This window comes from Rutidosis leptorrhynchoides, chromosome 11 (genome assembly GCF_046630445.1).
Source record: "Rutidosis leptorrhynchoides isolate AG116_Rl617_1_P2 chromosome 11, CSIRO_AGI_Rlap_v1, whole genome shotgun sequence".
NCBI classification, from domain to species: domain Eukaryota; kingdom Viridiplantae; phylum Streptophyta; class Magnoliopsida; order Asterales; family Asteraceae; genus Rutidosis; species Rutidosis leptorrhynchoides.
The window spans coordinates 160,691,949-160,719,482 of NC_092343.1; the positions used below are offsets into that span (position 1 = coordinate 160,691,949).

Genomic DNA, 27,534 nt, shown 5'->3' on the forward strand with positions numbered 1-27,534 from the left:
CTTGATGTGCGCAGAGGTGTATATGAAATAGCTTATATTTTACTAGAAAAAACTATTAAATACGATACAATTTTACACAAGATATTTATTTATTTATAGAATGGATATACTTAAACCTTGCTACAACACTTATAGGCAGTGTACCTAATCGTACAGTAGTGTAGTTTTTAGTAAGTCCGGTTCGTTCCACAGGGAAAATCTTTAAACAAAGCTTAACGCTATATTAGTTTTAATTTATAAAAATACAAATATATAAATATGTAATATTATTATTATAAAGGGGGTTTTTACCTTTTAATGATCGGTTTGTCGATTTTTAAAACTTTAGTCGCAGTTAAAACCTAATGTAAAATATTAAAAATAAATACAAGACTTAATTTAAAGTGTAAAGTAAATAACGATAATGAAATTGCGATAAATAAAAGTGCGATAAAATAAAATTGCGATAATTAAAAAGTACGATAATTAAAAGTGCAATTAAATAACAATAAATAAAAGTACGATAATTAGAAGTGCAATTAAATATAAAATAAAGGAAATTAAATATGAAATAAAAAAATTATGCTTATTTAAACTTCCGTAATCATGATGTTTGACGTATTGATTTTAGTTTTATGCCCATGGGTTAATTGTCCTTTGTCCTGGATTATTTAATTTGTCCGTCTGGTTTTTGTCCATAACAGTCCATCAGTCATAAATATAAAGTGCGAGTATCCTCGTCAGATTATCCTTATACCCGAAGTTAAATATTCCAACTAATTGGGGACTTAAACTATAATAAGGTTTTAATACTTTGTTTAATAATTACACCAGGATATCGACTGAGTGTAACCCAAGGTTTTAATACTTTGTTATCAATTATGCCAAGTGTCCTTATACATAATTTCACCCCTGTTTTAATAATTCTAGTGACTATTAATCCATTCCCGTGTCCGGTTAAATGAACGATTATTCGTACATATAAATTCCCCGCCCATCGTGTCCGATCGAGTGTATATGGTTATTTATAGGTACGTCCAATTGTAAATCTTTATATTAAAATTAACAAACTATCATTTAGTTAAACAAATATAAAGCCCATTAATAGCCCATAGTCTAATTTCCACAAGTGTCGTTCTTTTGTCCAAACCCCAATTATGGTACAAAGCCCAATTACCCAATTTTAGTAATTAGCCCAACATCATGATTACTTCGGTATTAAATAAGCATAATAATAACTTAGCTACGAGACATTAATGTAAAAAGGTTGAACATAACTTACAATGATTAAAAATAGCGTAGCGTTACACGGACAGAATTTCGACTTACACCCTTACAACATTCGCTAACATACCCTTATTATTAGAAATTAGAATTAAAATTAAAATTAAAATATATATATATATATATATATATATATATATATATATATATATACGTTTAGATAGAGAGATTAAAGGATGGATATATAAAACGTTGAGAATGCGCGAGCTTTTATAGGCATTTTTGTCCAGGACATCTCCGCGAGTCGCGGTATTTTTGTACTACAAACTCCGCAAGTCGCGGAGTTCGTAAATCCAGCTCACACAAGTTTGGATCCTAGTCTGCCGACGGTTTTATTATATAAATATAATATATATATATAATTTATATAATTAATTATATATTATATTATATTTATATACATAGTTAACTTGTAATTTTTAGTCCGTTGCGTTGAGCGTTGAGAGTTGACTCTGGTCCCGGTTCCGGATTTTTGAACGTCCTTGCGTACAATTTAATATCTTGTACTTTGCGTTTTGAATCTTGTACTCTTGTAATTCTGAGACGTTTCTTATCAATAATTGGAACCTCTTTGATTGTATTTTGTACTTTTGAGCTTTTTGGTCGTTTGCGTCTTCAATTCGTCGAATCTGTCTTTTGTCTTCACCTTTTATTATTTAAACGAATATCACTTGTAAATAGAACAATTGCAACTAAAATCTTGTCTTTCTTGAGGAATAATGCTATGAAATATATGTTCGTTTTTAGCATTATCATATCTTATTGAAACAGGTGCATTGAGTGGCATATTAAGCTTATTAAGAACATTTTTCAACAATATTCTTCGATTCATGGGTTTTTCGGGTGCAATTGGGAGTTTTAACTGAATTCTAAAACAATCTAGGGGAAAATATATGGGAATGTTGTTAATAAACTGGAAAGAACCCCCACAACATAGATGAACAACAAATTTACCATCATTACGACAATTCATTAACATTAAAATAATTGCAAAAATGCTTAAATGTGTACCTTTTGATGCCAATAATCTCTGAAATGAATTTGAAATAATGGAATATGAGAGTGTGTATGAACTCTTCCACGGCCATTCTTTATTTACTGATATAATCTTATCCGAAAAAATCTAGGAAATCTGACGAAATCTTATCCAGAAAATCCAGTTCTGATCAGATAAGGTCGCAAGGCCGCAAGGTCGCAAACTTGCGCCTTGCGTGGGTCTAGTGGCAAGGTTTCTTGCGACTTGCATGGGCATTCTGGCAAATTTTTTTTTTTTTTTTTTTGGGCTCTGAGGAAAAAAGGGTGAAAAAACGGGGGAAAAAGTGATAATCCCACAACAATTTTACGATTGGGTATTGATTTGATTGAATACAATATACCCATTTCCAAATAGTGCTTATACAAAAATTAATTTATCTTTTCATATTTACTGTGAACGAAAAATAACTTTACTACACGCACATATATCAGTTTTAACAAACAAGAACATGTGGCACAGATACATTGTACCATACAGCATGCCAACAGTAGGATCTCAATATTTTCAGTAACCCATTAGGAGAAGTCGATGAAGTCAGCATCATGGATTAATTAATTTTAGGTTCCAACCACACAACAAACAATTAGTACGTATTGTCTTGTTTGTAGTCTTAAAAAACAGGAACACTGAGCGATGTGGTGGTTTGAACCATTGGTAATATCTGCAGTAACAGCATGAGATTCAGGTAAATCTAAACTTACATTCAAATGGTTTTCAGGCACAACAGACCTCTCACAGTCTCGCGTTAATTTTAAAATCTGCAATATGAACAGCTCGAGTTTTGCCAACATTTATACTAGTTACTAGAATTGAGTTACATCGGGTTTAAGAATTCAGTCACATTTTGAGCACGTCGGTATGTGGAAATCTTCTTTTCAGAAATTTTCATGGATTTCAATATCACCATCGGGTCTTTGCTTCATCCCAAAACTCTTATCTGAATTGCTGCTGTCATAACCCAGGCTTTCTATTGCTGCTGCCCACTGCAATCAACGTATATTGTTTGATGTTGGTTCGAGCTCTTTTGCTGCAAATTCCACTTTCGTCAAATCATTAAAAAAAAAGAACGGAGAAGAAGATGGAGAAGGAAGTATCTTTGGGTTTACACAATGAAGACAAGAACGAAGAAAAGCCTACCCTGATTTTGATTGGGCGAAGCGGGAGAATATATTGCGACTGTGAGGTGCCCTCGTGTGAATGATTTTATAAATTTTGGCATGTCTTTAATAGGCATTTATCAAAAGTTCAAATTAGTAGCGCTAATTTGAAGACATGAAAGTAGGCGAAAGAGATACATACCTTGCGATCTTTAAAACTCAAGGATTATAACGAAGATTTGGTTTACGGAGAAGCAATCTAAAATTTGTTATGGTTCCTCAAGATTGTAACCAGGTTGGATCGTCGGGTGCGAATTTTATGAACTTCGAATATAGATGCCTTCCAAAACTTGGCTAACTGTGGTTTTTCCCCTCCTTCTTCCGATACTTTGATTGGTGATTGATCTTCTTATGCTCTCTCCTTTAAGATCGAGAACTCTTCCGGAAAATATCGGTCGAGAGATTTTACATGGCAAGTTTAAAAAGGTCGAAGATTCGATGCTTGTTACGTTTTGTCATTTTTCCGTAAGGTCTACTGTTGGATGTTAGTTTGATGTTTTTTTTTATGTTTTTTGTTTCGATTCTCCTTCTGGGGTAGTTTGGTTTGCCTTAATGTAGATGAGACTCGGTATAGATAGTTAGGTTCTATGCTGCTTTTTAGGTACGAGCCTCATCAGGTCATCTTTTGTATATTTGGTTAAAGACGTTTTCTTTTAGAAAACATTTTCGATTTTATAGAAGTTTTCGTTATTTTTGGCAAAAAAAGATCAACTTCCACAAACAAACTACTACTCGATAAAAATTGGTATTGTAATTCCTTATATGGCAACACACATTGTACTACCTTAAAGGCGTCGTCGTTGTTGATGTCAACATCATCGAGATACCAACCACTCACACTTAGTTAGTTTTCATTATGTTGTTTAAATTCTTAGATAGCGCAATGCTAAATGATAGGTTTACATCGGTTTAAGAAGTCTATCACACTTGAGGATCTTGGTACGTGGAAAGATCATCGACTTCAATTGAAAGAAAGACAAATTATTTACTTAATTAAATTATTAATTAATTAATTAAAGTTTAACTAAAGAGTATTGAACTCCGTACTAATTTTAATTGAACAAGGACCTATTCTCCAAATAAAAAGTTTTGGTTAAAATTCGAGGTATGTTTACTTAAGCCACGGTGACCTAAACCCTATAAACCTGAAAGTCTGACAAAACTTAAAACGAGAGAGACTGCAAGTTTCGGCGCTAAACTCTAATCGGTACTCCAATGGATTCATCTTTTATTTTGAATATCGGTAAGTTTATTTCTCCCTCATAATACGATTTAATGATATTCAAATAAACGTACTTATGTGTGAAAAACATGATTCATGTTGTAATTTCTATTCGACTTTTTATTTTCTTCAATTTAATGCTGTCACACATTCATTGTTTATTCCAGTTGAATTCGTTCATTCTGGTTTAGCAATTCGAGTTATTTGAGATTGTTATAACCTAGTTAGCGATTTACTCTAAACATATTCAAGAGACCGAATATTAACTTAGATACTTATTAGAATCCCTAAAGAATAAAGCAGCAAGTATGAATAGATTGCTTTAGCTATTCACCTTTTGAACTTTAAGCATTATAAAGACGACTAATCAACAAATAGAAAAATGCATATAGTATCAACTAAGTGTATTCAGATTACCTGATGAGTAATTGGCTTGAAACCAGTACTGTAAGCTCCATATTAAACAGGAAACATTAATGATGTTACTTATTGGGAGATGACATGAAAGTAACATAAGCACAACAGAAAAATATTTGACAACTACTAAAAAAGATAAGTCCCTTTATGAAACCATAGGTGGTAAAATGGGCAGGTTAGTTAATGAATGGTTGTTAACTAGATACATGTGAGGTTGCGTTGACCTGAAACACTTCTCGTCCAAACTTTTATACAAATAACTAGTGTATCAAATATGATTATCAAATACATATATATACTACTTTGATAATAAACTAAAACTTTGATAGAAATGATTTGGGAGGTTTTATGGATCGAAGATACACATTGGGAAACTTTCAGTTCATTAGATCTGTTGTTTATCAAGCAGTTTTTCTATTTTACCTTTTGACCCATTGAGAGATATATCATAGACCAAATCGACCCATTTATAAGAAAATTGATCTAACTTCCATTCATAAGTAAATTGATATAACATCGGCCTAAGAACTACATCACATTTTGCGCATCTTGGTTGTGGAAATCTTTATCGATTTTGATTGAAGGAAAAACAAATTAATAAAAATAAAAATAAAGAGTATCATAGTAATTAAATAAACCAGTCTTTGTTTTCTTGAATGTAATGACAGATAACAATGCTAAGAGGAGGTTTGTAACTTGTACTGAAATGGATAGAATCAGTAATTTGGCAGAGAATTTGATAGACTCGATTTTAGAGAAGCTACCTGTTGTAGATGCTGTGAGGACACATGTCATGTCAAAAAAATGGAGGTACAGATGGACCTCAATTAGGTCATTGGTTCTTGATAAACATTTCTCAGAAAAGTTTGCAAAAAATGGAAGTTTTGGTCATAATGGATTTATTAGGATCACAAACTATATCTTTAACTATCTCAAGGGTCCTCGCTTAAAGTTACATCTTCACATACCATACATGTTTCTTGATAGTTTCCAAGAAGTCAATCAATGGATTTCATCATTGTCAAGAGATGGTGTTAGAGAACTCATCCTTACAAATTCAAACCAACGTTATCAACTTCCATATTATTTATTTCATTGTCTAGAATTGAGAATCCTAGAACTTGACAACTGTATCATTAAGCCACCACTTGAGTTTCAAGGATTTCTATATCTCGAAAAACTTAGGCTTAGGAATATTGAATTTGGGGCTAACTTACATGGAACTATTATCAACTTACCACAGCTCAAGATGTTGCAATTGTTTAAATGCACCAATGTTTACAATTTCAAGATCAAGTCTACAAAGTTGTTTCAGTTATTGATCAGGAGTTGCCCCGATGCAACTTTGCTCCACTTGTTGCATAGTAAATGTCTTAGTGAGTTTGGTATATTTATCAAAAAACCTATTCAGGGAGTTGAGAGAGTTAATTTGGCAAGCTTGTTAAGTAATATGCCATGTGTTGGGTATTTTGTTATCGACGGGTATTTTCTCCAGGTACGAGTTGAATTTTAAATTCTAGGGTTAAGGCTACTCAAGGGCCATATACTTTTTGTTTTGTCCCGATGTAGTCCATATACCCAAAAAATACTATTATAGGCCATAAACTTTGAAAAAGTGTATCGATGTAAACAAAAGGTAACTTGTTACCGGCTAAACAGGTCACCTTTTGTTTACATCGATACGGAAAATATGTGACCTACATCGATACAGTTTTTGAAAGTATGTGAACTACATTAGTACTTTTTTTTTGTATAAAGCTTACATTGGAACAAAAAAAATTATACTTTTTTGAAAATCAACCTACAAAATCGATCAACCTTATTTATCAGGTCAACGGTTTACATTAACACATTTTTTTAAAGTTTATGGCCTATAATAGTATTTTTTTTGGGTATATGGACTACATCGGGACAAAATAAAAAGTATATGACCCTTGAATAGCCTTAACCCTAAATTCTAATATTTATATTTTGCTCTTCATCATTTTGCGTTTGAGCAAGTGAACTTTACCATTCAACTCTTGTGTATAGTTAGTTCTCATATATTATTTCGTATCATCTTCCAACCATATCTTCTTTGTTAACTTATAATCTTACTTTCACTCTCACAGTTTTCCATTGCGGAAAATATTCCCAAGTGGCTTCCACACCCAACCAATAGTTTAAAGCTTCTCTACTTACGAGACTTCAAATTTGGTGATTTGTACCAACTTCAAGGTGTTTTATGTATCCTTCGGAACTCACCTAACTTGAGACGACTTGATGTGTACAATCAGGTAAAGAGTGCTAAACGTTTCTCTTGTGTTTTTGTGTTGTGTGTGCATATATAGTAATTTAATGTGGGTTCCTTTTATACACAGTCAGTCTCACTTTTAATGTGTTTCCAGGATCTTCCAAACGTGTATTTGGATGTGAAACCAACAATAGCTTATTTGGAAGCTTCTGACTGTTTGGACCAGACATTGAACTGCTTGAAAATTATAAATATAATGGATGTAGAAAGATCAAGATCCTTGTTGCTATTTATAAAGCTTTTACTTGAACATTCTCCCACTCTTGAAAAAATATCAATCCGACCACGTGCAACTGTTGATGTTCAGGAAAGGTACAACTTCTCTAAGGATGTTATGCGGTTCCCACGAGCTTCCTCGAAAGCAGAGCTTCACTACTTGGATTCGTAACTAAAATCCACTAATAACTTTAAGTTACTTTATAATTTAGTTGTATTCTGATTGTATGCATCATATATGTTATGGGTTTTCATTAACTCGCAGAGTGGTACTATAAAACCGGTAACCCTCCTGGTATTTATTTATACTTTGCGAGCAGCTAGAATAAAAACTAGATCAAGTGTTCCTTACACAATAGTTGTGTAACAAGCATCTTTGGAAAAAGAAAATTCACAGATTGATTTGTCTGGTTAAAATATACATATCACATCTATAGTGTAATGTTTGGATATTCTTGTTATTGTAACTATAGTGTTATAAGACCTTTACCAACCCTCCGTTAGTTTCCCCCTCGTCAGATGATGTGTTAAAAATTGATGAAAACTGACGGCCCCTAATGGAGCGTCAGTTAGTTTTGTATCCATCCGTCACCAAGTGGCACAAATGTGAAGGTGCGTTTGTTTTCTCCCAACCAATCAAAAATTTTCATTAATTATATTTTTATTATTAATTAATTTTTTCCCACCCATTTTCAATCTGATTTTACCACATCACTATATCCAATATTTGAAAAAAAAAAACTGACATATGGGGTTAAAAAATGTCAGAAATTGACATTGCCAAATCAGATTGCACTTTTTGGCTTAAAAGTGCACAACTGACCATGATATCACTACCAAGGGTTAGAAATGGTCCAAAAACAATTTTACGGTTGGGTATTGATTGATTGAATACAATATACCCATTTACAAATAGTGCTTATACAAACATTAATTTATCTTTGCATATTTATTGTCAATGGAAAATAACTTTACTACACGCACATATATCAGTTTTAACAAACAAGAACATGTGGCACAGATACCTTGTCTCATAACAGCATGCCAACAGTAGGATCTCAATATTTGCACTAACCCATTAGGAGAAGTCGATGAAGTCAGCATCACGGATTAATTAATTTTAGGTTCCAACCACACAACAAACAATTAGTACGTATTGTCTTGCGTATAGTCTTAAAAAACAGGAACACTGAACGATGTGGTGTTTAGAACCCGTGGTAATATCTGCAGTAACACCCAACTGGAATCATGATTCAGGTAAATCTAAACTTACATTCAAATGGTTTTCAGGCACAACGGATCTCTCCCAGTCTCGCGTTAGTTTTAAAATCTTCAATATCATCAGCTCGAGTTTTGCCAATATTTATAATTGTTGTAACAGCACCAGCATCATGAGCAGCTCTGTATAATTTCTCCAACCACATTTGTACCCGACAAGTCGGAAAGCGGACATTGTCATAACGGATGAACCAAGAACGAGGAAAGCATCACACCCTGCAGCAGCTTCCATAGCTACAATCGCTCTATCTTTTGGTACGTACATTATCACCAAAAAACACAACCTTCAAAAAAGACACCTTAAGCCAATTAGTCAATTAGTGGTAGTAAAAACGGATTCCATGTATTAATACTAGTTACTAGAATTGAGTTACATCGGGTTCAAGAATTCAGTCACATTTTGAGCATGTCGGTATGTGGAAATCTCCTTCCCATAATATTTCATGGATTTCAATATCACCATCGGGTCTTTGCTTCATCCCAAAACTCTTATCTAAATTGCTGCTGTCATAACCCAGACTTTCTATTGCTGCTGCCAACTGCAGTCAACGTATACACCCTTATTAATTTGTAACGTCCATAATAGTTATTCTCATGCAGGCACTGTTGTAAAGCTCCCCAATTAATCCTTTTTTAGAACAGGCCGATCCTAGTCTTGCGTTAATCGTCCACTCGTGTTTTGCCAATATCTATAATTTCCGTAGCAGCACCAGCATCATGAGCTGCTCTGTGCAATTCATGTACATTTCTCAATTAAACAAAAAAAAAACTATAAAAATACCAAAACATAGTAACGTTCGTGATCAAACCAAAATCGTAATGGGTGATGAGATTTCGGGTTTGAGTTCTTAATTTGGGAAAAGGAGTAAGTTGATTGTTTTAACTCCAATAATTGTGCGAACCCCGATTTGGAATCTGGATTCCAAGGGCGTAAAACAATCAAGTAGATTAACCTTATTCGATCGGAATCGAAAAAGTTAATATCTTAATGTGGGTTAACTCGGATGGTGATCGGAGCACCGATCGGAATTAAGCTAATGACTGGAGTGACGTTATCGTAATTGATTTTGGCAGAGTAACGTTTATGCATCCAGTGTCTTTTTTAAATGAATGATTTCACTTGTGTATTTATAGATGTTGTGGTGGGAATGATGACGTGGCACATGTCCCTTTCATGGTTGTAACAAACTTTGTCAATCCCGAGGGGTGACGTGGCACCTGTCCCTTTCGTGGGGAATAACAGATTCTAACAAACTTCCCTAAATTTGCAGGTTGACGTGGCACGCGACTTGCCCGCGTGCTTGTTCCGTGATCAAGTGGTCATTCCGGGACGAGGTGCCTGCTCTGTGGTGACGCACTCTTGTTTCGGGACAACGTGCTTGTCTCGGGAGTGTCTTTATGTCGGTTTAGTAGATCGAGACGATGGTGTTGGTGAGTTGGTTCCGGTTATAGCATTACGATGTTCTCGGTCTAGCCGGGTAGGTTTCGCCTAGACACGTTCTAAGTGTTTCTTGACGGTCACGATTATGATGACTGGTCTTGCGATGCCTAGTTATGATTATCTTGATCAGTTGTAAGGTACCGGTTACGTGTTTGTCATCCAGGTTCTTAGCCTTGTCATTTATCCGTCATGGAGGAGTATCCGGGAAGACGTCAGACGGATGACGAGAAAAGGAGTTGGCAACCCGGGACTCGTAGTGCCGGGTGTGATTTTTGCCCAGATGCTTGCCTATTTTGAGACGGATCATTATGCGTATCATCAAGTCCCCCCAGTTTGGTAAGGTCAGCTGGGACAGTTGTGTTGCCAAACTTTAAATTATTGTGACCCACTCACGTGATTTGACGTGCAATAAATGCGCGTTGCATGCTGTCTTAATCATAGTACTTCTCGTGTTCCAACGCACCTTTTTTGAGTTGGATGGGTCCCACACGGGACTTTTTCCTATAAAAAGGAGCATTTCTCTTCATTTTATTCTTCCCACCTTCGAGAGTACTTGCTTTGTAAATTACAGAGAAGCGATTTTCTTGTCTTCGGTGGTTTGCATTTTCATCCTTTTTTCTTCAGTATGGGCCCAGACCTAACATTCTTCATGATGTGTTACGTGCACCTAGTAGTGTTAACGAGGCGTATCTCGATAGGATTTGCCACATATGCCCTCAGTTGCGAGGTTTGGAGTTGATCATTCCAAGATCACACCAACGTACTTTAAATTGTGCCATCTATTTGAGGCCATTCGAGGTTTCAAATTTGAGGTACCCCTTCACCCGCTTTTTCACGAAGGTTTTAAATTTCTATAACCTTAGTTTTGCTCGTTTACATCTGAATGGCGTTCGTGCGACCGTGTTGTTCGAGATGTATTTCAATGGTTTAGGCATGAGCCTAAGCTTGAATATTTTTAGAAGCATTTTTCGGCTATCGTCCTATCGTAAAGGTTGATATACGTTTACCGACGAAATTGATTTTCTTGAGGAGGCACCAGCGATTGCAGACAATTGGGTGCAATCATTTATTTTTGCCAAATGTATTGACTTCCCGTTAAAGAACGAACAGTTCTATCTGTTTAGGTCTGTAACGGTCTTAAAAGGAGCAGGTGCTGGTAATAGCTAATGTTAGCAACAATTGGACTCATGCTGATAGAATTCATGTTGCCCGAAGAGGTGGGAGAGGTATCTTACCGTTTGACTCTTCCCGTCTTTTTAGGGTTACCTTGATTTATATGATGATAATTTATATTTTGTGCAGAGTTGACCGTGTCAGAAGTTCTGAGGGCGACGAGCCTGGATGGCATGGTCTTTACCAATAAACTGGTCGAAGGGACCACACCGGCACCCTCCAGCCGTCGCAGGATGTCGCCTCCTGAATATTTGGAATCTTCGAATGGTGGCTCTTCGGAGGGCGGACTGATCCGTCGTACCAAGCGTCGGATTGAGCCGGCAGCCGAAGGTTTGCGTTGTTTTTTTTTCTTTCTTTGATTTAACTGTATCTTGCGCTCAAGGGCATCGTCCCGGTAAAGAGCCCGTGGTAGAGATCTCGGATGCTCGTCCTCGGTTGACGACTAGTGTCGGGCAGAATGTTTACGTGCTGCCCGACTGTAATATTGGGCCGTTCCTTGATCTGTTCCGCTGTGAAGCTTCAGACTATCTGGTTTATAAGGAGTATCTTGACTTTATCACTTTTCCGGCTTTGAAAGAGGCGCTGGCCGCGCTTTCCGCTACCCAGGTACAACATTTGCGTTCCCAATTCTCCGTATTTGCTCAGCATCTTTCGACAGATGAACTGAACCGAAGCGAGGCTGATGCTCGTCGTATTCACGAGCATTGTGTGCTGTTTGAGAATGATAACCGTCGGGTGGCGTAATTGTCATGGACGATTGCCCGTCTTGAAGGGGAGTTGTTGTCGGCCAAGGAGGCGTTGGGGCCTATTCAGAATGAGCTGCGTGTTTCCCGGGAAGCGCAGGAGTCGTTGAGGGCTGCTCTTGCCCAAGAACAGGAGAAAGTTGCCTTACTCTCTGATGACAACAAAAAGTTATCGGAGAAGGTGTCGGCCACGCTAGGCGAACTCACCCGTCTCCAGCATGGTATTCCTGTGCTTTTTGCCCGGCTTCTCAAGTCGTCTATTGTTCGTCAACCATTTGGTGCCTTTATTGAGGCCGTTAAGAAGTTGACTACTTTTGAGGTTTTGAAGGCGGTGTAGTGTTTTCTGCCACCTGGCAGCGCGGCTCAGAAGAAGAAAACTCTTTTGAGTGCTACGTGTGTGGAGGACTGCCATCGGGCACATGAAGCCCTCGACCGGATTAGTTTTGAGGAGCTAGATAGAATTTGTAGGGACGAGAACTCATCCGTTGAGGATATTGTAAATTACCAATCGTAGAGATATGCACTCGGTTGGGTTTTTGTATATTTGATGTAATTTCGACAATTTTTTGTATGCCGTGTTATAAACTAGTTTACTTTTCCGTTGAGTTGTACTTGTTTGTCATGACAAAAACGTAGATATCTAGACTACGCGTGAGTGTGGTCGAGTTGTTTATACGGTAAAACAGGGCCACCAATGATATGGTCGGACGTCCTTGTTATCCGTTAAGGTTCTTCAAGGGGTGTCCTCCTACCAATGAAAGCTAGAAAGCATTTCTTCTGGCGGTAGGTCCGAAATATGCCAAAGGATATTTGGTGTTACTTGTGTCATATTCAGAGTCACTACAGTGCATAAGTATATAAAGTGAAGCTTTATTGATGACTTATACATAGAAATTACTTGAATACATAAGTGTTTCTGCCGTCCGAGTGGGTGATCAGTCCTCACGGGTGCAGATAACCTACACATGATATTTCTTTAAATAAAAGGCGTGCCAAGGACGTTGTATCGGAACTCCATCCGGTGTTTCCAGGTGGTATGCACCATACTCAGTTATCCCGACAACCCTGTAGGGTCCTTCCCATCTGGGGCCTAACTTGCCGACATCTTGCTGTTGGCTGGCTTCGTTGCAGCGTAATACCAAATCGTTTAATTGAAAGTCCAATGGTTTGACTTTTTTTTCATAGTGGTTTGCGATTTTTTGTTTCTTTGCAGCTTGCCGGATGTACGCTATTGTTCGCCGCTCTTCCAGGGCATCCAAATTTTCTCACAATGCGTCGTCATTTTGCTGTTCATCGAATTCTGTGATTCGATCAGTTGGAACTAGCACTTCAGCCGGTATGACCACCTCAGTTCCTTATACTAGACTGAAGGGTGCCAAAAATACTTGATGTCAAAGCAGAGGGGTATAAAATACTATTAAATTTTAGCAGAAAATACTATTAAATACGATACAATTTTACACAAGATATTTATTTATTTATAGAATGGATATACTTAAACCTTGCTACAACACTTATAGGCAGTGTACCTAATCGTACAGTAGTGTAGTTTTTAGTAAGTCCGGTTCGTTCCACAGGGAAATCTTTAAACAAAGCTCAACGCTATATTAGTTTACTTTTATAAAAATACAAATATATATATATAAGTAATATTATTATTATAAAGGGGGGTTTTTACCGTTTAATGACCGGTTTGTCGATTTTAAAACTTTAGTCGCAGTTAAAACCTAATGTAAAATATAAAATAAATACAAGACTTTAAATTAAAGTGTAAAGTAAATAATGATAATGAAATTGCGAATAATAAAAATGCGATAAAATTAAATTGCGATAATTAAAAAGTACGATAATTAAAAGTGCGATTAAATAAAATAACAATAAATAAAAGTGCGATAATTAGAAGTGCAATTAAATATAAAATAAAATAAAATAAAATATGAAATAAAAGAATTATGCTTATTTAAACTTCCGTAATCATGATGTTTGACGTGTTGATTTTAGTTTTATGCCCATGGGTTAATTGTCCTTTGTCCTGGATTATTCAATATGTCCGTCTGGTTTTTGTCCATAACAGTCCATCAGTCATAAATATAAATTGCAAGTGTCCTTGTCAAATTATTATTATACCCGAAGATAAATATTCCAACTAATTGGGGATTCGAATTGTAACAAGGTTTTAATACTTTGTTTAATGAATACACCAGGTTATCGACTGCGTGTAAACCAAGGTTTTACTACTTTGTTAACAATTACACCAATTACCCTTGAATGTAATTTCACCCCTGTTTTGATTATTCTAGTGGCTATTAATCCATTCCCGTGTCCGGTTAAATGAACGATTATTCGTACATATAAATATCCCGCCCATCGTGTCCGATCGAGTGTATATGGTAATTTATAGGGACGCCCAATTGTAAATCTTTATATTAACATTAACAAACTTTCATTTAGTTAAACAAATATAAAGCCCATTAATAGCCCATAGTCTAGTTTCCACAAGTGTCGTTCTTTTATCCAAACCCCAATTATGGTACAAAGCCCAATTACCCAATTTTAGTAATTAGCCCAACATCATGATTACTTCGTTTTAAATAAGCATAATAATAACTTAGCTACGAGACATTAATATAAAAAGGTTGAACATAACTTACAATGATTAAAAATAGCGTAGCGTTACACGGACAGAATTTCGACTTACACCCTTACAACATTCGCTAACATACCCTTATTATTAGAATTATAATTAAAATTAAAATATAAATTATAAATATAAATATAAATCGTATATATTGATACTAGTTACTAGAATTGAGTTACATCGGGTTTAAGAATTCAGTCACATTTTGAGGGGTGACGTGGCACATGTCCCTTTCATGGTTGTAACAAACTTTGTCAATCCCGAGGGATGACGTGGCACCTGTCCCTTTCATGGGGAATAACATATTCTAACGAACTTCCCTAAATTTGCGGGCTGGCGTGTCACGCGACTTGCCCGCGTGCTTGTTCAGTGATCAAGTGGTCATTCCGGGACGAGGTGCCTACTCCGTGGTGACGCACTCTTGTTTCGGGACAACGTGCTTGTCCCGGGAGTGTCCTTATGTCGGTTTAGTGGACCGAGACGATGGTGTCGGTGAGTTGGTTCCGGTTATAGCATTACGATGTTCTCGGTCCAGCCGGGTGTAGCGACCCGACCAAATCATGTTTGACGGCGCCGTCTACTTAGGTCCCGTTACGTGGTCATAAGTCTTTAAAACAACGTTTGACCAAAAGATATGTCGCATTCATTTCAAATGTAAAGATTGTTCAAAGTTTACAAGAATAGTTCCACCACAAGTTACGATACAAAGTTTTAAGTACAAATGAAACTTATGCGACACAATTTAAAAGTAGCCAAAAGACGCTCCATGTATGCATATATACTCGACATCCAATGCAAGTATCAAAATAATGAGTTGAAGCATGTATCATGTATCGTTCAAGGACTTGAGAAAAACATAGAAATCTGTCAACGAAAACGTTGGTGAAATCATAGGTTTAAGTAAGTAAGTACAAGTGAACCACAAGATTTGCAACCATGAGATAATAGTAATACATTCCAAAAGTTTGTTTCACGAGCACCCAATTATCAATGCTTAACATTCCTTCCATAGAACCCCATCACAATAGTGTTAGAACATACACTGTTTCTCGAAAATACATTTCATTCGTAAACGGTAGCGAACCGTTTGAATGAGGGTTTGTCAAACCCATATGGCCATATAACATAAGTTCTCGCTTACACCCGGCAAGTGTAACTAATGATAATCGAATTGAGGATTTTTGTTCAAACTCGTATGTAGAATGTTTGTTTTCCTGTACTTGTGTTCACTTAGTAAAAAGAAACGTTTATGTTTTTCTCATCCCAAATGTAAGTGCAAAAGAGTAAAAGTGGGACTATGATCTCACCTTGAGTGCACGTACGAAAAGTACTTCACAAAATAACGCGTGCGAAGGATAGTGCTAGTCTTGACCTAAACAAATAGGTCGTATCAATAACGGTAAACACGATAGGTCAAAGATGTTCAATTAGTCCTATGGCTCGTTACGACTCGATTATGTAGCATGTGAAATCAAATTGTCAAGTTTCATGCAAGATACAAGTATATAAACAAATTAGGAAGGTTGCATAATCATTTGGTTAAGTTTGACAAAAGGTCAAACTTTGGTCGGTCAAAGTTAACGAAAAAGTCAACACGTTCGGGTCGGGTCCCGAACTATTTTTCTGAGGTTTTTAATCATGTATGAGCATGTTAGAACAAGTTACATGTGAATCGGAGGTGCGTAGCATAGCAAACATTATTCGAAAATTGACAAAGTTGGACAGACCACTTTGGCGCGCCGCGCGGGTATATGGCGCGCCGCGCCATTACCTGTGCAGAGAATTCTGGCAGTTTTTAAGTTTTATGCACGAACCTAACTTCAAACAATCACCATTTATGATCCGCAAACAATCAAGACAAGTATCTTATACCGTTGGGAAGGTAATTTGATGAGGAAAACAACTAAACACATTTCATCAATCAATCTACCTATTACAACAACCAAAACCGCATCTAATGCTTAACATTAACCGCATACAAGTTCATAAATGCAATTCAATGATTCGGGCAACCAATTTACATGAATGATATGCCGTTTCAAAGGTAATCAAGCATACAATCCAACTAAACACTTGCCAATAATAATCCATGGCATTCAATGCATCAAAAGTCCATTTCAAGTTCATCAAACCCTAACCCAAATTCACCAAAATCAATAATCAAGTTCATGAAGTTTTCTAAGGCAACCTACACATCAAATTGAAGCTAGTGATACTAGGAACACAATTAGAACATGAACTTTTAACATCTAACAACATATGATCATCCAAAATTCAAGAACAACACACCAAAATTCAAGTTCATGCTAGTTACACTAAAACAACAAGCTCGAGCATATAAATTACACACACGACATCACAATGAGCCATAGACACTAACTAACACCATTTCAAGTCAAAAACACGAATTTAGAGAAATCTAGAGTTTTAGAAATGTTACCCAAACGAGATGAAGTTGGTACCAAAATGAAGAGGATGAAGAGAGGATTACGAATATGTAATTTATTTTGTTGTAAGCCTCCTAGATCGGATTTAGATGATGATTGAATGAATTTGGTAAATGGGTGTGTGTTCTTGCCAGAGAGAAAGAGAGAGAGATGGAGATGATAATGAATGGGTGAAAGGGGTTTGACCCTTTGACCTAGTCAAGGGTTTGATCCCTTGTCAAGTTTAGTCCCTCAACTTTCGTTCGGGTGCGTGAATTACCTAAACGAGATAATTTAAAACGCGTATCAACGGTAGATGTTATAAACATATAACGGACTTTATATTAGTATAATGGAAAAGTAAATGGAAAAAGGCGGGATGTTACATTACCTACTCCTTAAAAGAAATTTCGTCCCGAAATTTAAGTAGGCGTAGTAGTCGTTGTTTCTTCCTCGAGATCTTGCGTTTCCAAATTCACAAATAAATGAGGGTATTTCTTTTGCATTTGATCTTGCCTTTCCCAAGTAAACTCGGGTCCTCTTTTGGCATTCCAACGGACTTTAACAATCGGGATTCGGCTTTGTTTCAATGTCTTGACGGAGGTGTCCACAATTTCAACCGGTTCCTCCACAAAATGAAGCTTGTCATCAATAGTAAGTTTCTCGAGAGGGATGACGATATCGGGTTCGGCAAGACACTTTTTCAAGTTAGATACATGGAAGGTAGGATGAACGGAGTTCAATTGAGGCGGAAGATCTAAACGATAAGCAACGGTTCCAATACGCTCCAAGATTTCGAAAGGACCAATATACCGCGGATTTAGCTTCCCGCGTTTCCCAAAACGGATTACACCCTTCCAAGGTGAGACTTTTAACATTACTCGATCACCGACTTGAAATTCAAGATCGTTGCGTCGTTTGTCGGTATAGCTCTTTTGACGACTTTGGGCCGTCCTAAGCCTATCTCGGATTTGAACGATTTTCTCGGTGGTTTCGTGAATGAGTTCGGGTCCGGTGATTTGTACGTCGCCTACTTCGGCCCAACAAAGAGGTGAACGACATTTTCGGACATATAGCGCTTCAAAAGGTGCGGCTTTAATACTCACGTGATAACTATTGTTGTAAGAGAACTCGGCGAGAGGTAAGTGCTTGTCCCAAGCTTTTCCGAAATCAACCACGCAAGCTCGTAACATGTCCTCTAAGGTTTGAATTGTATGTTCGCTTTGTCCATCGGTTTGAGGATGATATGCGGTGCTCATGTCTAAACGCGTTCCCAACGCTTCTTGCAATGTACGCCAAAATCTAGAAACGAAACGGCCATCTCGGTCGGAGATAATCGATAAAGGTACACCGTGTCGGGCTACGATCTCCTTAATGTAAAGTTGTGCAAGTTTCTCCATTTTGTCCGTTTCTTTCATGGCCAGGAAGTGTGCGGATTTGGTGAGACGGTCAACAATAACCCAAATGGTATCATAACCGCCCGTCGTTTTTGGTAGTTTGGTGATAAAATCCATCGTTATTCTTTCCCACTTCCATTGCGGGATCTCGGGTTGTTGAAGTAGTCCGGACGGTCTTTGGTGTTCGGCTTTGACTTTGGAACATGTCAAACACTTGGAAACATAAGTAGCTACGTCCCTTTTGATGTTCGGCCACCAATATAGCTGTTTAAGGTCGTGGTACATCTTATTGGCACCGGGGTGAATCGAGTATCGTGACTTATGGGCTTCGTCTAAAATAGGGCTTCGTAGGTCCCCATAACTAGGCACCCAAATCCTTCCGGCGTAATATCGGAGTCCGGTCTCCCTAATTTCGAATCGAGAGACGAGAATGTTCAAGAGCTCGTGTGAAAGGTTTTCATCCTTGAGAGCCTCATCTTGGGCTACCCGAATTTGGCTATTAAGGTTCGTGTGAATGGTGATGTTTAAGGCTCGGACATGAAGAGGCACCGCTCTTTCTTTTCGACTTAAGGCATCGGCTACTACATTTGCCTTCCCGGGATGGTAACGAAGCTCGCAATCGTAATCGTTCAAAGTTTCAATCCACCGTCGTTGTCTCATGTTTAGTTGTTTTTGATCGAAAATGTGTTGGAGACTTTTGTGGTCGGTGAAGATAGTACTCTTGGTTCCATAAAGATAGTGTCTCCACATTTTAAGTGCGAAGACAACGGCTCCGAGTTCGAGATCATGCGTCGTGTAATTCCGTTCATGAATTTTTAGTTGTCGAGAGGCATAAGCAATGACTTTCTTCTGTTGCATCAATACACATCCAAAACCATGTTTCGAGGCATCGCAATATACAACAAAATCATCATTGCCTTCGGGAAGTGACAAGATAGGAGCGGTGGTTAGCTTTGTCTTCAAGATTTGAAACGCGGATTCTTGCTCGGTCGCCCAAATGAATTTCTTTCCCTTGTGAGTTAAAGCTGTTAGAGGACGAGCAACCAAAGAAAAATCCTTGATGAATCTACGGTAGTATCCGGCGAGACCCAAGAATTGACAAATGTGAGTAGGAGTAGTAGGAGTCTCCCATTTGCTAATGGCTTCGATTTTCGTTGGATCGACTTTAATACCTTGGTCACTTACAACATGACCAAGAAATTGAACTTCCTTTAACCAAAATTCACACTTGGAGAATTTGGCATAGAGTTGTTCTTGTCTTAAAAGTTCAAGCACAAGTCGGAGGTGTTCCTCGTGTTCTTCTTCGCTTTTTGAATAGACTAAAATATCATCGATGAACACGATAACGAATTTGTCAAGATACGGTTTGCACACGCGGTTCATAAGATCCATGAACACCGCCGGTGCGTTAGTGAGACCAAATGACATTACAAGAAATTCATAACTACCATAACGAGTTCGGAAAGCGGTTTTGGAGACATCTTCCCCCTTAACCCTCAATTGATGATAACCCGAGCGGAGATCGATTTTCGAATATACACAAGACCCTTGTAGTTGATCAAAGAGGTCATCGATGCGAGGAAGAGGATATCGGTTCTTAACCGTCAATTTGTTTAGTTCACGATAGTCAATGCACATTCGTAGGGATCCGTCTTTCTTTTTAACAAAAAAAATCGGAGCGCCCCATGGTGAATGGCTAGGTTGGATAAAACCACGATCAAGTAGTTCTTGGATTTGACTTTGCAATTCTTGCATTTCGGATGGAGCAAGTCTATACGGTGCACGTGCTACGGGTGCGGCTCCTGGAATAAGATCGATTTGGAATTCAACCGGTCGATGAGGTGGAAGACCCGGCAATTCGTCGGGAAATACATCGAAAAAGTCACTAACAATTTACACATCATCGATATGCTTCTCATCGGACTCGACTTTCTTAATGTGGGCAAGGATCGTAAAACAACCCTTACGGAGTAGTTTTCTAACTTTAAGGCACGAAACGAGGTTGAGTCTGGCGCAACTCTTATCGCCATAAACAATCAAAGGTTCACCATTCTCGATAGGAATTCGGATTGCGTTAAGATCACAAAGGATGTGAGATTTCATTTTGACTAACCAATTCATACCGATTATTACATCAAAGCTTCCTAGTTCCATGGGTATCAAGTCAATTTCAAATTCCTTACCCAAAATGTTTAACGTACACCCTCGGTAATATGTGTCGGCACTTAATAGTTTCCCGTTAGCCACTTCAATGGTATAAGTGGTATCTAATGGAAGAGGTGGAGTGCTAAAAGAATGAGTCAAAGTCTTGGATACAAAGCATTTATCGGCACCCGAATCGAATAAGCAAGAGACATAAGAATTGTTGAGAAGAAACGTACCCGTGACTAGTTCAGTGTCATCCCGGGCTTCCTCGGTGTTGATGTTGAAAGCTCGGCCGCGCGTATTGGGGTTATCTTTATTCTTTGGGCATGCATTTCTATAATGACCCGTTTGGCCACATTCGTAACAAGTGCCCGTCTTTGGTGCATTGGGCCACTTTCGAGCGACGGGAGTGGCACTTTTACAATCGTTGGCCTTATGACCAACTCCTTGGCACCGGTGGCAAATTAACTTACTACATTCGCCAAAGTGATGTTTGTTGCATTTGTTGCAAAGAGGTAGGTTCCCGGCATAACCTTTCTTGCCGTCGGAGGTGTAAGGCTTCTTAGCAAAGTTGTTGTTGCTTGATTGGGAGGGTTCCCACTTTCTTTTGTTGCCGCCCGATTTATCCTCGGCCTTAGGTGCCGGAACTACGATTTCGTCAACCGTTTCTATCAATTTGCGGGCCATGTTCAAAGCTTCTTGATGATTAGTGGGTTTGGATGACATTACTCCGTGTTTGATACTCTTTGGAAGACCATCCATGTAAAGTTCAACCCTTAAAGCTTCGGGGTTCACAAGATTTGGGCACATCAAGGCTAGTTTGAAAAATCGTTGATTGTAAGCCTTGAGATCATTTCCGATCGCCTTTAAAGTTCTTAGCTCTTGTTCGAGCCTTCGGGTTTCTTCACGAGGGAAATATTCGACAATCATCTTTTCCCTCAAGTCAGCCCAAGAGAGGGCGTGAGCTTCATCTGTACCCACCGATTGTACATAAGTATTCCACCATGTAAGAGCGACACCAGCGAAGGTGTGAGTGGAGTATTTGACCTTGTCTTGGTCCCGACAACCGCTTATGCTAAAGACGGCTTCCGTTTGCTCAAACCATCGGGTGAGCACGACCGGTCCCCCGGTTCCATCAAAAGTGTGAGGTTTTCACCCCATGAAAGCTTTATAGGAGCATCCCTCGTTTGAGTTTCCGGCTCCATTGTTGTTGTTGTTGTTGTGGTTGTTATTATTGTTGTTGTTGGATGAGTGACCGGCCATGGCCGCATCTACGGCGGTAGCTATCATTCGTTCGAGAGCTTGTTCGGGAGTTTCAGTGCGGCGTACACGACGAGGAGCCATTGTTCCTTCAAGACACAAGAATATCATTGATTAGTATTCTCAATAATACTAACCGTGATATAGAATAAAGATAAAGAGAAGTTTTTCCTCGACTCGCCTTAAATTCTTTATGCCATAATGTCGGAACGTTCATATGAGTCACCGTAATATAATCCCGGAAATTATATTACCCTGATTCATATGTGCATTCGACATTATTCTATAAAGTCAAGGTGGCGTGTCAATCAAATTAAACAACGTGAGATTAAGATGAACTAAGAGTAGATATGAGTAGAAGCGTTCGAGTATAAATGCACAAGTAGTCAAGTAATTCCTACTTCAAGTTTATATGCTGGTTGTAGTCTAGACTCACCAATGTACACTATGACTCGAGGTTGACACCAATGAACTCTAAATCCCTACAACCAACGCTCTGATACCATCTGTAGCGACCCGACCAAATCATGTTTGACGGCGCCGTCTACTTAGGTCCCGTTACGTGGTCATAAGTCTTTAAAACAACGTGCATTCATTTCAAATGTAAAGATTGTTCAAAGTTTACAAGAATAGTTCCACCACAAGTTACGATACAAAGTTTTAACTACAAATGAAACTTATGCGACACAATTTAAAAGTAGCCAAAAGACGAGCCATGTATGCATATATACTCGACATCTAATGCAAGTATCAAAATAATGAGCGGAAGCATGTATCATGTATCGTTCAAGGACCTGAGAAAAATATAGAAATCTGTCAACGAAAACGTTGGTGAAATCATAGGTTTAAGTAAGTAAGTACAAGTGAACCACAAGATTTGCAACCATGAGATAATAGTAATACATTCCAAAAGTTTGTTTCACGAGCACCCAATTATCAATGCTTAACATTCCTTCCATAGAACCCCATCACAATAGTGTTAGAACATACACTGTTTCTCGAAAATACATTTCATTCGTAAACGGTAGCGAACCGTTTGAATGAGGGTTTGTCAAACCCATATGGCCATATAACATAAGTTCTCGCTTACACCCGGCAAGTGTAACTAATGATAATCGAATTGAGGATTTTTGTTCAAACTCGTATGTAGAATGTTTGTTTTCCTGTACTTGTGTTCACTTAGTAAAAAGAAACGTTTATGTTTTTCTCATCCCAAATGTAAGTGCAAAAGAGTAAAAGTGGGACTATGATCTCACCTTGAGTGCACGTACGAAAAGTACTTCACAAAATAACGCGTGCGAAGGATAGTGCTAGTCTTGACCTAAACAAATAGGTCGTATCAATAACGGTAAACACGATAGGTCAAAGATGTTCAATTAGTCCTATGGCTCGTTACGACTCGATTATGTAGCATGTGAAATCAAATTGTCAAGTTTCATGCAAGATACAAGTATATAAACAAATTAGGAAGGTTGCATAATCATTTGGTTAAGTTTGACAAAAGGTCAAACTTTGGTCGGTCAAAGTCAACGAAAAAGTCAACACGTTCGGGTCGGGTCCCGAACTATTTTTCTGAGGTTTTTAATCATGTATGAGCATGTTAGAACAAGTTACATGTGAATCGGAGGTGCGTAGCATAGCAAACATTATTCGAAAATTGACAAAGTTGGACAGACCACTTTGGCGCGCCGCGCGGGTATATGGCGCGCCGCGCCATTACCTGTGCAGAGAATTCTGGCAGTTTTTAAGTTTTATGCACGAACCTAACTTCAAACAATCACCATTTATGATCCGCAAACAATCAAGACAAGTATCTTATACCGTTGGGAAGGTAATTTGACGAGGAAAACAACTAAACACATTTCATCAATCAATCTACCTATTACAACAACCAAAACCGCATCTAATGCTTAACATTAACCGCATACAAGTTCATAAATGCAATTCAATGATTCGGGCAACCAATTTACATGAATGATATGCCGTTTCGAAGGTAATCAAGCATACAATCCAACTAAACACTTGCCAATAATAATCCATGGCATTCAATGCATCAAAAGTCCATTTCAAGTTCATCAAACCCTAACCCAAATTCACCAAAATCAATAATCAAGTTCATGAAGTTTTCTAAGGCAACCTACACATCAAATTGAAGCTAGTGATACTAGGAACACAATTAGAATATGAACTTTTAACATCTAACAACATATGATCATCCAAAATTCAAGAACAACACACCAAAATTCAAGTTCATGCTAGTTACACTAAAACAACGAGATCGAGCATATAAATTACACACACGACATCACAATGAGCCATAGACACTAACTAACACCATTTCAAGTCAAAAACACGAATTTAGAGAAATCTAGAGTTTTAGAAATGTTACCCAAACGAGATGAAGTTGGTACCAAAATGAAGAGGATGAAGAGAGGATTACGAATATGTAATTTATTTTGTTGTAAGCCTCCTAGATCGGATTTAGATGATGATTGAATGAATTTGGTAAATGGGTGTGTGTTCTTGCTAGAGAGAAAGAGAGAGAGATGGAGATGATAATGAATGGGTGAAAGGGGTTTGACCCTTTGACCTAGTCAAGGGTTTGATCCTTTGTCAAGTTTAGTCCCTCAACTTTCGTTCGGGTGCGTGAATTACCTAAACGAGATAATTTAAAACGCGTATCAACGGGAGATGTTATAAACATATAACGGACTTTATATTAGTATAACGGAAAAGTAAATGGAAAAAGGCGGTATGTTACACCGGGTAGGTTTCGCCTAGACACGTTCTAAGTGTTTCTTGACTGTCACGATTATGATGACTGGTCTTGCGATGCCTAGTTACGATTATCTTGACCGGTTGTAAGGTGCCGGTTACGTGTTTGTCATCCAGGTTCTTAGCCTTGCCCTTTGTCAGTCATGGAGGAGTATCCGGGAAGACGTCAGACGGATGACGAGAAAAGGAGTTGGAAACTCGGGACTCGTAGTGCCGGGTGTGATTTTTGCTGAGATGCTTGCCTATTTTGAGACGGATCATTATGCGTATCATCAGTTCGCGTAAATGAATTTGCATGAACATTTGTACCTGACAAGTCGGAAAGCAGACATCGTCATTCTAAAACTCTTGTCTGAATTGTCGTCATATGATATAGATCTTCCGAATTAATACTAATTGGAGAAGATCACAAGCTAAAGTGAGGAACGCCCAAGATTAAGAATAAAGTGTTGGATCAAAATAGCAATAGAAGTAATTGTTGGGTAATCTTGAACCCGAGTCTGGTTAGGCCCAAAAGCTTGTGCGGCCCAATTGAAAGTCCAAGAAGGATAAAAAATTATTGCAAGTACTCCAAAATTGGTAGCAGTTGATTTAGAGTCATGCACGTGGGTCGTGGGTTTTAAGAAGTTGTTTTAAGTATGCATGTGCACGTTTACATTCAGAAAAGCACGTAGTAGTCTTGACCGAATATTTAGAGGGAGTAATTGTTTGCATCATGTGCAGAGCATGTGCCCATTAAGTAAAATCCATAACATCACAACCCAGACCTTCGATTGGTGCCGCCCACTGCAGTCAACATGTATACTTAATACTTGTAATGTCTATCATAATAACAATACTGAGAGGTGTGAAGTGGATAGAATCAGTTGCTTGCAAACGAATTTAATTGACTCGATTTTAGAGACGCTCCCCCTTCAAGATGCTGTGAGGACACACGTTTTATCAAAAAATGGGCGTACAAATGGAAGAAAAGGATGTCCTGTCAAAGTTTTATGCATTCATAAAGCTAATCCGGTTGGCTTTTTATAAAGAAGCTAATGCAGTATGAGGTGGACTAGGGTTAGCTTCGATAAATTTTCTCCATCCTGCATAACTCCTATCCCTACTGCCTTTGTGCACGGCTTGAACAACTAAATTGCTACACTGATGTCGTGCGAGGTATATATAAAATAGCTTATATTTTTACTAGGAAATACTATTAAATACGATACATTTTTACACAAGATATTTATTTATTTATAGAATGGATATACTTAAACCTTGCTACAACACTTATAGGCAGTGTACCTAATCGTACAGTAGTGTAGTTTTTAGTAAGTCCGGTTCGTTCCACGGGGAATCTTTTTAAACAAAGCTTAACGCTATATTAGTTTACTTTTATAAAAATACAAATATATATATAAGTAATATTATTATTATTATAAAGGGGGGTTTTTACCGTTTAATGACCGGTTTGTCGATTTTAAAACTTTAGTCGTAGTTAAAACCAAATGTAAAATATTAAAAATAAATACAAGACTTAAATTAAAGCGTAAAGTAAATAATGATAATGAAATTGCGATTAATAAAAATGCGATAAAATAAACTTGCGATAATTAAAAAGTACGATAATTAAAAGTGCAATTAAATAAAATAACAATAAAAATGCGATAATTAGAAGTGCAATTAAATATAAAATAAAGGAAATTAAATATGAAATAAAAGAATTATGCTTATTTAAACTTCCGTAATCATGATGTTTGACGTGTTGATTTTAGTTTTATGCCCATGGGTTAATTGTCCTTTGTCCTAGCTTATTTAATATGTCCATACGGATTTGTCCATAATAGTCCATCCGTCATAAATATAAAGAGCGAAAGCCTTCGTCAAATTATTCTTATTCCCGAAGTCAAATATTCCAACTAATTGGGGATTCAAATTGTAACAAGGTTTTAATACTTTGTTTAATGAATACACCAGGTTATCGACTGCGTATAAACCAAGGTTTTACTACTTTGTTAACAATTACACCAATTACCCTTGAATGTAATTCACCCCTGTTTCAACAAGTCTATTAACTATTAATCCAGTTCCGTATCCGGTAAAATGAATAATTATTGATATTTATAGATATCCCGCCCACCGTACCCAGTCAAGCGTATGTGGTTATATATAAATACGTCAAATTATAAGTTTGTATATTAAATTAACAAGGTATTGTTTAGTTAATATAAAACCCATTAATAGCCCATAGTCTAATTTCCACAAGTGTCGTTCTTTTGTCCAAACCCCAATTATGGTACAAAGCCCAATTACCCAATTTTAGTAATTAGCCCAACATCATGATTACTTCGGATTAAATAAGCATAATAATAACTTAGCTACGAGACATTAATATAAAAAGGTTGAACATAACTTACAATGATTAAAAATAGCGTAGCGTTACACGGACAGAATTTCGACTTACACCCTTACAACATTCGCTAACATACCCTTATTATTAGGATTTAAAATTAAAATTAAAATTAAAATATAAATTATATATATATATTTCGTATATATTGAGAGAAGAAGGAAAAAAAGATGATGAAAATGATCAGAATTCGGTTTGCTTTATAGGGAGTTTCAAAACTTGGGGCTCCGCGACTCGCGGCCCTTTTGGCCTTCAAACTCCG

At 37.5% G+C, this 27,534-nt stretch overlaps 1 protein-coding gene and 1 pseudogene across 1 annotated transcript; one reads left to right on the forward strand and one right to left on the reverse strand.

Annotated features, from left to right (window-relative positions):
* The first annotated feature begins 5,756 nt into the window (after positions 1-5,756).
* LOC139875149 (F-box/FBD/LRR-repeat protein At1g13570-like) lies at positions 5,757-7,776 on the forward strand. The gene is made up of 3 exons (XM_071862509.1): positions 5,757-6,590; positions 7,207-7,371; positions 7,483-7,776. The coding sequence occupies exons 1-3, from the start codon at positions 5,757-5,759 to the stop codon at positions 7,774-7,776; spliced, it is 1,293 nt and encodes a 430-aa protein (XP_071718610.1).
* A 1,001-nt stretch (positions 7,777-8,777) lies between these two features.
* The window catches only part of LOC139875150 (NAD-dependent protein deacylase SRT2-like), an 81,012-nt pseudogene continuing 62,255 nt past the window's right edge, over positions 8,778-27,534 (reverse strand).